Raw genomic sequence first — 12,639 nt, 5'->3', positions numbered from 1 at the left:
AACGCAAACAGCTATCGGTATACGCTCTTTCTCACACTGCTGCTTACCTATAGCGCTTTTCATTTATATGTACGCGTAATTTGTTTGATCACATGGCAGTTGGAAAATTTCACCAAAAAAAAATTCTGTCTTTTTTAGAATATTTATTTTTGATATTAAAAAAATACCCTGTCAAAATAATAATTGTACTTCCCTGTCCGGAAGGAATGTGCATAGCTTTGCATGTATAGTTGTATATTTTATACTCGTTAATAGTATGTACAGATTCAGATGAAATCTTCTGAAGTTCAGATGCATCCCCTGAAAATAATCCTGGGGCGCCCATGCAAGTATCTTGCAGAGTTAAAATCGCCCTCAAATCGCCTGGCCTGTTTATTTTCTTTATATTCGAATATTTAAATTTACTTTAAAGTCACGTCAATGATATTTTTTGTAATAACAATTTTTACCCTTTTTTTTTTAACTTTGGGGGGGATCTTTGGGGAAAATAACCGCTACCCTCCAGCCAGACCGGCATTTTTGTATTAGGCTATCATGGAAGAGTCACCTGAAAAATTTTCAGGTTGCCTAAAATACCTACTCAAAAATGTCTCACAGCTCTTGGACTATAATGTATTGATAATAAATGAGAAAATTATTTATTGTACAAAATAAAAATATTTTGTAGAAATAAACTTCACAAAATTTTATGAGATTAGTAGACACTCCCACTATTTCTAATAATTCTTCTTTTGTTAATGAAAGATTAAGTTGATTTTAGCAGTTAATAGTGTGAGGTAGGACCTTTTGTGTTGTATGTTTCCTATTCCGAATGTGTCAAAAAAATCTCGCGAGAGCGACTGTAGTATCGCATATATAGTGAAACTAACTTTTGTGAAATTTTTAGCACCCTAGGTGGTCATGTGACCCACCTAGAGCCTAATTAGGCTTTTTACGTTTTTATTTTTTATCTCGGCCGCATCGAGAACTAGCGAAAAACTTTAAATAAAAATGAATAACCATTTTCAATTTCGTTGCAAGAAAACACAGCCGAGCCATATTCCAGTCCAATCAGAGAGTGCCGCAAGCACCCCTACCGGTTTCGAAACTTATTAGTCTCTCATCAGGAGGCACATATGCTGCTCTCCCTGATCCAACCAAAACAAACCCCAGCGTGCAGTCCCGGATTGCAACGAACGAAATGGGATAGATGCCCTAGCGGCAACTGCTAGCAAAAAGACCAAGTTTTCACTCTAATGGCATATAAAACAACATAATGCTATTCTACATCCCACCAGAATGAAAACAATGGGAACCTTCTCTGGTTACACCTCCGAGGCTTCTACAATTTGCAAGCCATACGGATGCTGAGACTACGGAAGATGAGGGAATTCTACAATTTACAATTCACGTCCCATCTGCTCAGCGCGGTAAAGTTCCAACGAGAATGGTTCCCTTCATACTCCACACAGAGTAAATGTAAATCAAAAATGAATAACCATTTTCAATTTCGTTGCAAAACGAAAACACAGCCGAGCCATATTCCAGTCAAATCAGAGAGTGCCGCAAGCACCCCTACCGGTTTCGAAACTTATTAGTCTCTCATCAGGAGGCACATATGCTGCTCTCCCTGATCCAACCAAAACAAACCCCAGCGTGCAGTCCCGGATTGCAACGAACGAAATGTATCCGTATGGCTTGCAAATTGTAGAAGCCTCGGAGGTGTAACCAGAGAAGGTTCCCATTGTTTTCATTATTTCGTTCGTTGCAATCCGGGACTGCACGCTGGGGTTTGTTTTGGTTGGATCAGGGAGAGCAGCATATGTGCCTCCTGATGAGAGACTAATAAGTTTCGAAACCGGTAGGGGTGCTTGCGGCACTCTCTGATTGGACTGGAATATGGCTCGGCTGTGTTTTCGTTTTGCAACGAAATTGAAAATGGTTATTCATTTTTGATTTACATTTACTCTGTGTTGAGTATGAAGGGAACCATTCTCGTTGGAACTTTACCGCGCTGAGCAGATGGGACGTGAATTGTAAATTGTAGAATTCCCTCATCTTCCTTAGTCTCAGCATCCGTATGGCTTGCAAATTGTAGAAGCCTCGGAGGTGTAACCAGAGAAGGTTCCCATTGTTTTCATTCTGGTGGGATGTAGAATAGCATTATGTTGTTTTATATGCCATTAGAGTGAAAACTTGGTCTTTTTAAATAAAAAATTTGTAAGATTTAAAAAGTTCTGTGCGAAAATTTTTTTTTTTTAATTTTTGGCGGGAAATTTAAATTTTAGAACGATTTTAAAATTTTAAATGAGTATAAAAAAATAACTAAGACATTCGTTTTCACGAAAAAAAATATATAACGTTTATTTTTGTATATTGTTTTACCCTGAACTTTTTTCAAATTTTTAAAATTGGTGAAACGCACCTTTAAAAATAAAAAACCGCATTTTTTCGGTTTTTTTTCGTTTTTTGATACAATTTTATACATATTTTTTAAAAAAAGGTAACACCGTCACTGAAGTAGGTAAAAAACTGAAAAATAATTGGGGTTTGCTTCATAAAAATTTTTTGTAACGCCATCCATTTTCAAGATACAGGGCGTTGAAGAAAACAAAATTTTACACATTTTTTACGATTTTGCCGAAACTACTGGCAACATTGTAATAAAACTTGGCGGGTTTTAAGAGGTAGTTATTGTGCAAGTTTTGACAATTAAGGATTATATATTCATGATTGGCGCGCTTAGGGGTAATGATCTGAACTTTTCAAAGAAAAAAAGATAGTACGCCACTGACATATTTCAAATTAACAATCATTTTGGAATTCCTCATTCAATTTGCGATAAAAAAACTATCTTCTCATTTTTTCGTACAAGGCGCCGTTTTTCTGCAAAAAATAAAATATCTTAACGCTTCCAAAGAATTCGAATTAGTTTTTATAATGGATGTACGAGTTTTATGTATAACGAGTATTTATGTAGATGAAGAAACTACTAATAGAAGTTCGAATACTTTGTAAGGGTTAAGATTATTTTATTTTTTGAATAAAAATGGCGCGTCGTATGAAAAAATAGAAAGATAGATTTTTTGTCATAAATTGAGCGAGGAATTCAAAAAGGATTGTTAGTTTGAAATATGTCAGTGGCGTACTATCTTTTTTCGTTAAAAAATTCAGATTATTACCCGTATGCGCGCCAATGATAAATATAAAATTCTTAATTGTATGTATGTCCAAAAATGCACAACAACTACCTCTTAAAACTCGCCAAATTTTATTACAATGTTATCAGTAGTTTCGGCCAAATCGTAAAAAATGTGTAAAATTTTGTTTTCTTCAACGCCCTGTATCTTGAAAAGGGATGGCATTACAAAAAATTTTTATTAAACAAACCCCTATTATTTTTCAGTTTTTTACCTATTCTAGTGACGGTATTACCTTTTTTGAAAAACATGTATAAAATTGTATCAAAAAACAAAAAAAAAACCGAAAAAATGCGGTTTTTTATTTTTAAAGGTGCGTTTCACCGATTTTAAAAATTTAAAAAAATTCAGGGTGAAATATTATGCAAAAATACACGTTATATATTTTTTTCGTGAAAACGAATGTCTTAGTTATTTTGTTATACTCATTTAAAATTTTAAAATTGTTCTTAAGTTTAAATTTCCCGCCAAGAATTAAAAAAAAAAATTTCGGACAGAACTTTTTAAAGTTTACAACTTTTTTATTTAAAGTTTTTCGCTAGTTCTCGATGCGGCTGAGATAAAAAATAAAAACATAAAAGGCCTAATTAGGCTCTAGGTGGGTCACATGACCACCTAAAGGGCTAAAAATTCCAGAAAGTTAGTTTCACTATATATCCTAAACGGTGACCTATATGGAATTCGAATCGAGTTGGGGGCACTTTTCATCATCTTACCCGGCTAGGCCCTTTGTGGGACAAGAGATCGGTAATCTTTAAATTAAATAAAAGTAGGTACTTTAAATTGAAAATAAGAGTTTTGTAATAACAAAATCATAGAGTCCGACAGCTGCAAGATGTCACTCTAGCGCGGTTGTTTTGTTATTACAAAACGCTTAATTGTCAATTTAAATACTTATATTTTATATTTAATTAATAATTAAATCTCTTTGATTGTCCGACAAGAGATTGTCAATTTCTTGTCCGACAAATTTACAGCCGCGTTTCGTTAGTCCGACAACGTAAATATGTTAATGTAGAAAGTAGTAGTAGTAGTAGACTCGCTCAAACGAAGCAGTTAAGCATTTTTAAGACTCTTGTAATCATTTTTGAAAAAGGACAATGTACTGTGAACTTTACAGTTTCCACTTACATTTTTCTTAAAAGTAAAATTTTTACAGTTGGTTTATATTTTAGGTTGTTCATTTCAAAAAGAAGATTTGGATGGATACGTTGAAGAGAAAACATTAAATAAAAAAATGAAAGTTGAAACTGGGAAAAAATCACATTTGATGACTCACACTGGAAAAAAGCCTTATGAGTGTGAAATTTGTTTTAAGCGATTTACTGCAGCATATTCTTTGAAACTACATTTGATGACTCACACTGGAAAAAAGCCTTACGAGTGTGAATTTTGTTTAAAACGATTTCCTCAGCGAAGTAATCTAAAAGTGCATTTGACAATACATACTGAAGAAAAACCTCACAAATGTGAAATTTGTTTTAAGCAATTTTCTCGAGCCGGTCATTTTAAAAGGCATTTGATAACTCACACTGGTGTAAAGCCTTACGAGTGTGATATTTGTTTTAAGCAATGTACTCGAGCAAGTGACTTGAAAAGACATTTGACGACTCACACTAAAGAAAAGCCTTACAAGTGTGAAATTTGTTTTAAGCGGTTTACTAGAGCTAGTAATTTGAAAACACATTTGATGATTCACACTGGAGAAAAACCGTACAAGTGTGAAATTTGTTTGAAACAGTTTTATCATGCATGTATTTTGAAAGCACATTTGAAAAGTCAAAATCACATTAAAAAAATGCCTTAAAAGTGTGAAATTTGTTTTAACCTTCGGCCAGGCACGCCTTAAAAAATTACACCGTCGGGCGCGCAGACATTTTCGACACTTTTTTAGTATTGATTAACTGTATCTTTATTTATTTTGCCAAAAAATACAAAGATTTGTTAATTTAATTAATTTTAATAAATTTTACAAAGAAACAAAACATTCTATAATTTAAACAAAATAAAACGTTAATTAGTTCACTGTACCAATTATTGCTGGAAACCATGCACAAAGAGCGAGAATTGATCAACGTCATAAAAATGAGAATGGTTTAATATTTCGGCATAGCATAATAAACTAGACCAGCAAAGGACCAGAGATATGTAAAGAAAATAGATCAGGCTAGTCATATGCCACTCAATAGGGCTTTTCATCGATTGTCATTTGTTTCGAGCTTCTGTCATGTGTCACATAATATTAATATATCTACGTCATACGTTTTTGGTTTGTATCATTGTAAAATACCAATAACGTATGACGTAGATATATTAATATTATGTGACACATGACAGAAGCTCGAAACAAATGACTGTGAATGAAAAGCCCTATGCATCGGGGTGTAACGCCGATATCAAGTACGGTGGTCTAGCTATCTTTGTCTGTCGTGCGAGTGTGAGCGTATCTACCAAGAGGTGGGAATAATAGAACGACAGTGACACACAGGCGGCGGCCATCATATGCTAGAGAGAGAAAGCTAAGCGCCGGTAGAGAGAGATAGATAGACCACCGACCCGAACTTTTCCGCGTTACGCTATTTTTCGAACTGGCCTAATCTATTCTGTTATATCTATGCAAAGGACACTCCCCGATGCCGCCTTTGAAGTTGGAAAGTACAGAGTCGCCATTTTTCGCGTGGTACAACTCAGTGGTGATGTGATGTGTTCGCTCATCAGTAGGTTTGTTCCAACACGACCAAGAACCGTCAGATTACCGTTTCGTTACTACATAGATAATTAACATTCCATGGGAACGAATTAATACGTTCCATGGTATTGCGCAGGACGGTGATCGTTCTTGGACGGTTACTGGGTCGTGTTGGAACAGACCTAGTGTTGCAGATGTCACGATATAAAATTAAGCCACTGCTAAAATGATCAGATTTTGCCAAAAATTATGTTAAAATTTTTGATCTTGGTAGTTTCTAAGGGCACTTAACTTGTTAATTCAAAAATACTTGCAACAAAATTATGTACTATAATAAAACTACATCTGGAACGCTTTCAAATAAAATTATCTGCAGAATATTTAAATTAGAAGGATGTAATTACATATTGAAACATAGTTTTTAATTCTAAACAACTTTTCATAATAACAATTTTCGATATTGTGAAAAATAAACGTATTTTACTCTTGAGCGAAATTCATATTTTTTGACATACCTCGTATAAAATTGATAAAATTTGACAAAAGATAGTTGTATTTTAGATTTTAGACCATGCAGAACTTTTTATTAAGAATTACTTTTTTTCGTAAAATTAATAATAAAAGAGTTATCTCAATTAAAATAACTGAAAATAATGTTAGTTATCCATAATTTTTCAACAAAAAAAATTTTCAATTAGAAGGATGTAATTGCATACTAGAATACAGTTTTTAATTCCAAACAACTTTTCATAATAGCAATTTTCAATATTGTAAAAAATAAAGCTACTTTACTCTTGAGTGAAATTCAAACTTTTTGACATACCTCGTATAATATTCAAAAAATTTGATATTTGATGATTAAATCTTAGGTTTTGGACCATGCAGAGCTTTTTTATAAAGAATAACTTTTTTTCGTAATATTAATAATAAAAAAGTTTTCCATATGGATACAACTTACAGGGGCATACTGTATATGAGGTCGTGTAAAGACCAGTTTCTTTCTGAAGAGGCGGAATATGTGACCTTCCCTACATCTAGGTTTAGGTCCAGTCTTTTTACCTCCGAATAAATAGTTATCGGGAAGTTTATCCGGCAGATTACATGTAAATCTGTCACGTAAACTTCCCGATAACTAGTTATTCGGAGGTGAAAACACCGGGCCTTAGTGAACAAGCCATTTCAGAAATGAAGTATATGGCTTCCATTAGTTGGTCTTCATTCAAGTATTCTTCTTTAAAGCGAGCATCAAGAGGCTGCAAAGTGAATCAGAACAAAATTCGTAGCGTTTTTCAACATACATATTTTAGCAAGCTTTCGATCAGAGAACTAGTCTGGTTAACTTGTTGGGGAATATTTTTTAATATTGTGTCTTTTATATACCTACTTAAAGACAAAAGGCACTTCTGATAATATAGATCTATCGAATTCTACTAAATTTACCGATTTTGATACAGGATGCAGAATTTGTTTAGTATATTGTTACAAATAAATGTCAATTTTTCCGTATTTTTCCATTTTTTCCTGTTTTTTTTCCGAAAAAAAAACAGATTTTTTTCCTGCACCCAATTTTTCCGGAAATTTTAAATCTCTAAATTCTACTAAATTTATCGATTTTGATACAGAATGCAGAATTTGTTTAGTATATTGTTACAAATAAATGTCAATTTTTCCGTATTTTTCCATTTTTTCCTGTTTTTTTTTCCGGAAAAAAACAGATTTTTTTCCTGCACCCAATTTTTCCGGAAATTTTAAATCTCTAAATTCTACTAAATTTATCGATTTTGATACAGGATGCAGAATTTGTTTAGTATATTGTTACAAATAAATGTCAATTTTTCCGTATTTTTCCATTTTTTCCTGTTTTTTTTTCCGAAAAAAGAAACAGATTTTTTTCCTGCACCCAATTTTTCCGGAAATTTTAAATCTCTAAATTCTACTAAATTTATCGATTTTGATACAGGATGCAGAATTTGTTTAGTATATTGTTACAAATAAATGTCAATTTTTCCGTATTTTTCCATTTTTTCCTGTTTTTTTTTCCGGAAAAAAAAACAGATTTTTTTCCTGCACCCAATTTTTCCGGAAATTTTAAATCTCTAATCCCGACTGGACTATCCCTGCTATCTTTATTATCTACCACATACGGAAATTGTTGTAAGGAAAATAGCCCGATCAAGGAACGCAAAATTTTACGAAAACCCCAAAAAAAAAAAAATAAAGGAAGGATAAAAATTTGGCAATAGGTAGTTGAAATTGTCTATTATTATATAAGAAAAAGTTTACAATTCTACATCCCCTCAATTTTACAAAAATTGGAAAATACGGAGTAAAAAATTTTTTCTCGGGGGTGAAAAAATATACGTTCAAAATAAGTCCGGAATTTGATAAAAAGACTAATTCTAAGTAACTTTTGTTCTATAGAGTTTTTTACTAAGTCAATACTTTTCGAGTTATTTGCGAGTGAATGTGTTCATTTTTAACCAAAAAAAATGTTTTTGGACGGTTTTTCGGAGATAACTCAAAAAGTAAGTATTTTAGCGAAAAAAATATTCTTAGTAAAAATATAGCTTATAAAAAATTGAAAAAAATGGTGTATGCGTGAGGTTTTCAGACTCAATAGAAGCAGAGTTGCAGCTAATGAAATGTAGGTTCTTCTTCCTCAAATTCCAAATCGAATATTTCAATGTGAAATAACCAAAAAACGGAGCACTTTTCGGAGAAAATTCATTACAACTTTTTTAAAGTGTTTAAAAAAAGGTTTATTTTTTTAACATTAAAAGTAAGTGAGTTAGGCTCAAAATACTGTTGGTTCCTTTTATTTTTTGGTAAAAAAATGGCGAAAATCACCCCCTAATTAGCTTCTCAAATAAAATTAATCGTTACCGCTTTACAAGTTACTTTACTTACAGTCGGAAAAATGAAAGAATACCCATGAACGAACATATAAAACACGCTGTATTTTCCTGTCACCGTGTCACAAAGAAAATTGCCCAGCTAAAGTATATGTAACAATAATTATTACATGTGCTTGAGCTGGCCAATTTTTTGTGTGACACGGTGACAACAAAATACAGCGTGTTTTTTATGTTCGTTCATGGGTATTCTTTCATTTTTCCTACTGTATGTATTGTTTATATTATCTATGTTTCATTGGTTCAAAGTGCTCAGTTTTGAAAAAAATTGGGTTTAAAATAAAACATTTTTTTTTTTCATTTTGAAAAAAATCATAATTGTTTATGGAATTAACTTAAAAACAATTAGGAATACCCAAAATCTCAAAGAATAATAAAATGTACTTACGTTTTTCTTTTCTGAATATTTTTGATTTTTTGTTTTCTTGTTAGACAAAAATTGTTTATGCTATGGCTGTTCAAAATTTGCCTAAACTCGTGATTAGTTACTCGTTCAAGCCAGTTTAACTACAGCTTTTTCAAAACGAAGCACTTTGAACCGATGAAACTTACAGATCATATAAATAATACATAGACAAAGTAACTTGTGAAGTGGAAATGATAAAATTTATTTGTGATGCTAATTAGGGGGTGGTTTTCGCAATTTTTTTACCAAAAAATAAAAGGGACCAACAATATTTGGAGCGTAATTCACTTACTTTTAATATTACAAGTTTTTTTAAAAACAAAATTAAACTTTTTTAAACATTTTAAAAAAGTTAAAATGAATTTTCCCCTAAAAGTGTTCCGTTTTTGGGTTATTTTACATTGAAATATTCGATTTGAAATTTGACGAAGAAGAGCCTACTTTTCATTAGCTGCAACTCTGCTTCTACTGGTTCTACAAACCTCATGTATTTTTGGTGAGATATTTTTGCTAAGAATAATGTTTTCGCTAAAATACTTACTTTTTAAGTTATCTCCGAAAAACCGCCCAAAAACATGTTTTATTTTGTTAATCATGAACATATTCACTCGCAAATAACTCGAAAAGTATTGACTTAGTGAAAAAACTCTATAGAAAAAAAGTTGTTTAGAATTGGTCATTTTATCCAATTCCGGTCTTATTTTGAATGTATTTTTTTCATCTTCAAGAGTGGGGTATTCCCCCCCCCATTTTTGTAAAATGGAGGGGATGTAGAATTGTAAACTTTTTCTTATATGATAATAGACAATTTCAACTACCTATTCCCAAACTTTCATCCTTCCTTTATTTTTTTGGTGGTCAGATTGTTCTTGGATCGGACTAAAAAAGTTAAGCGTCTCATCTAAATAAAGCTACTTACGAAAATTTAGCTTATTGTTAGTAGTAAATGGTGAAAATAGACCTGGCTATTCCGCATATACTTTTGTTTACATTAAAATGTATACAGTTGGTTTATCTTTTAGGTTGTTCATTTCAAAAAGAAGATCTGGATGGATACATTGAAGAGAAAACATTAAATAAAAATATGAAAATTAAAACTGGAAAAAAATCACATTTGATGACTCACACTGAAAAAAAACCCTTATAAGTGTGAAATCTGTTTTAAACAATTTACTAGAGCTGCACATTTAAAAAATCATTTTATTTTGCACACAGGAATAAAGCCGTTCCAGTGTGAAATTTGTTCTAAGCAGTTTACTGTAGCATATTCTTTGAAACTACATTTGATGACTCACACTGAAAAAAAGCCTTACAAGTGTGAAATTTGTTTAAAACAATTTCGTCAGCGATGTAATCTAAAAGTACATTTTTTAAGAATACATACTGAAGAAAAACCTAAAAAATGTCGCACTGGAATAAAGCCTTACGAGTGTGATATTTGTTCTAAGCAATTTACTCAGGGAAGTGACTTGAAAAGACATTTGATGACTCACACTAAAGAAAAGCCTTACAAGTGTGATATTTGTTTTAAGCAATTTAATCGAGATGGAAATTTGAAAACACATCTGATGACTCACACTAAAGAAAAGCCTTACAAGTGTGATATTTGTTTTAAGCAATTTAATCGAGATGGAAATTTGAAAACGCATTTGATTAGTCACAGTGGAGTAAAGCCTTATGAGTGTGATATTTGTTTTAAGCAATTTACTCTAGCAAATTATTTGAAAGTACATTTGAGAACACACACTGGAGAAAAACCGTACAAGTGTGAAATTTGTTTGAAACAGTTTACTCAAGCAAATGCTTTGAAATCGCATTTGAAAAGTCACATTAAAAAGCTTTAAAAGTGAAATTTGTTTTAAACAGTTTACTTCAGCATGTGCAGTTACGATCACTGAATAGTTTACACCTTCATTTTTATATTGTAATGCTGTAATTGCAGTGTCGTACGAATTTGATAAATGCCAAAAGTCAAAAAATTTCAAAGTCAATGCTTTTCAAAAATTTCGCGAGTGTTGAAAAATAAAATAAAACGATATCAAACTCCTCTACAATGGTTAGAATGCATTTTAGTGCGGCAGATTCGTGCAGATATAAGAATTGTGCATTTAATGATAGAAGCATATAATTTGAACCACATATACTACACATATAAACGTTCAAATTTAGATGGGAGGCCATCTCAGATTAAATGGTAATTAACACAACTGAAAAGTTAAAAATATTTCCTAAAAAATATATTTACACTCTTTTCAATGGCGGTATTACCTTTTTGAAAAATTTATATATACAGGTTGAAAGAATTGAACAAAAAAACAACTTTTTACATAAAAAAAACAGTAAAAACACAAATTCTTTTAAACCGATTCTTCCGGTTCAAAACCTCGATATTATTCATCAAAAAAACAACCAACATCTGACGTCTCGTTCAAAAGTTATCGTGCTATTAGTCACAAATGTATAGTCGCCATTTTTGTAAAAGGAACAAAAACTGAGATGGCCTCGTATCTAAATTTGAACCTTTATATGTGTAGTATATGTGGTCGAAATTATATGCTTCTACCATTAAATGCACAATAATTCTTATAATATTTGCACGAATCTGTCGCATATAAGTACATGTGAAGATACGTTTTGCATTTATTAGATGGTAATTAACATAACTAAAAAGTTAAAAATATTTCATAAAAAATATTTTTACGCTCTTTTCAATGGCGGTATTAACTTTTTGAAAAATTAATTCATACAGGGTGAAAGAATTGAAAAAAACAGCATATTTTTACATAAAAACCAGGAAAAAGACAACTTCTGGTAAACCGATTCTTCTGGTTCAAGACCTCGATCTTATCTATAAAAAAAAGAACCTATATACCAAATTTGGTTGAAATCTGAAGTCTCGTTCAAAAGTTATCGTGCTATTAGTCACATATGTATAGTCGCCATTTTTGTAAAAGGCGAAATCTGAGATGGGCTCCCATCTAAATTTGAACGTTTATATGTGTAGTATATGTGGTCCAAATTATATACTTCTATCATTAAATGCACAATTGTTTCACATATCGGCTGCACTATTTGAATGATGCGCAAAAGCAATTGAGCAAACAAGAGCAGTGTGACTTTTCAACGATTATATTAATATTATACACAGATTATACAACATATGACAGAAGCTCGAAACAAATGAGAATCGTTGAAAAGCCCTATTGCCAAACTTGAAGAAGGTTGGCAACTTCAGTCAGTTGCTGCAGATTTGAACGTGAGCCATATTATGTGCATGTGGAAAATCAAACAAAGATGGGATAATTTTCAATTTATAACACGGTTGGGCGGTTCAAGAAGTCAGAAGATCTCCACAGATCAATAGGATGAGATGTTAGTAGATTATATGAGAAAATCTCCTTTTGTCAACGCTCAAAAAGCTAGCGAATACTAGAGACAACGTTTCCGGGCAGT

The 12,639-nt window shown here is 32.0% G+C and overlaps 1 protein-coding gene across 1 annotated transcript in view; it reads left to right on the top strand.

Annotated features, from left to right (window-relative positions):
* Positions 1 to 5,164, top strand: part of LOC126883320 (gastrula zinc finger protein xLCGF3.1-like) — an 84,261-nt gene extending 79,097 nt beyond the window's left edge. The window contains exon 3 of the mRNA XM_050648702.1: positions 4,355 to 5,164. Within this exon, the coding sequence (XP_050504659.1) occupies positions 4,355 to 4,986 (632 nt within the window). The 3' untranslated portion in view covers positions 4,987 to 5,164. The remainder of the gene's footprint in view (positions 1 to 4,354) is intronic.
* Positions 5,165 to 12,639: the final 7,475 nt, after the last annotated feature.

This window comes from Diabrotica virgifera, chromosome 4 (genome assembly GCF_917563875.1).
Source record: "Diabrotica virgifera virgifera chromosome 4, PGI_DIABVI_V3a".
Taxonomy (NCBI): Eukaryota; Metazoa; Arthropoda; class Insecta; order Coleoptera; family Chrysomelidae; genus Diabrotica; species Diabrotica virgifera.
Note: the sequence above shows the minus strand (reverse complement) of the source record. Positions and strands in the feature narration are given on the sequence as shown.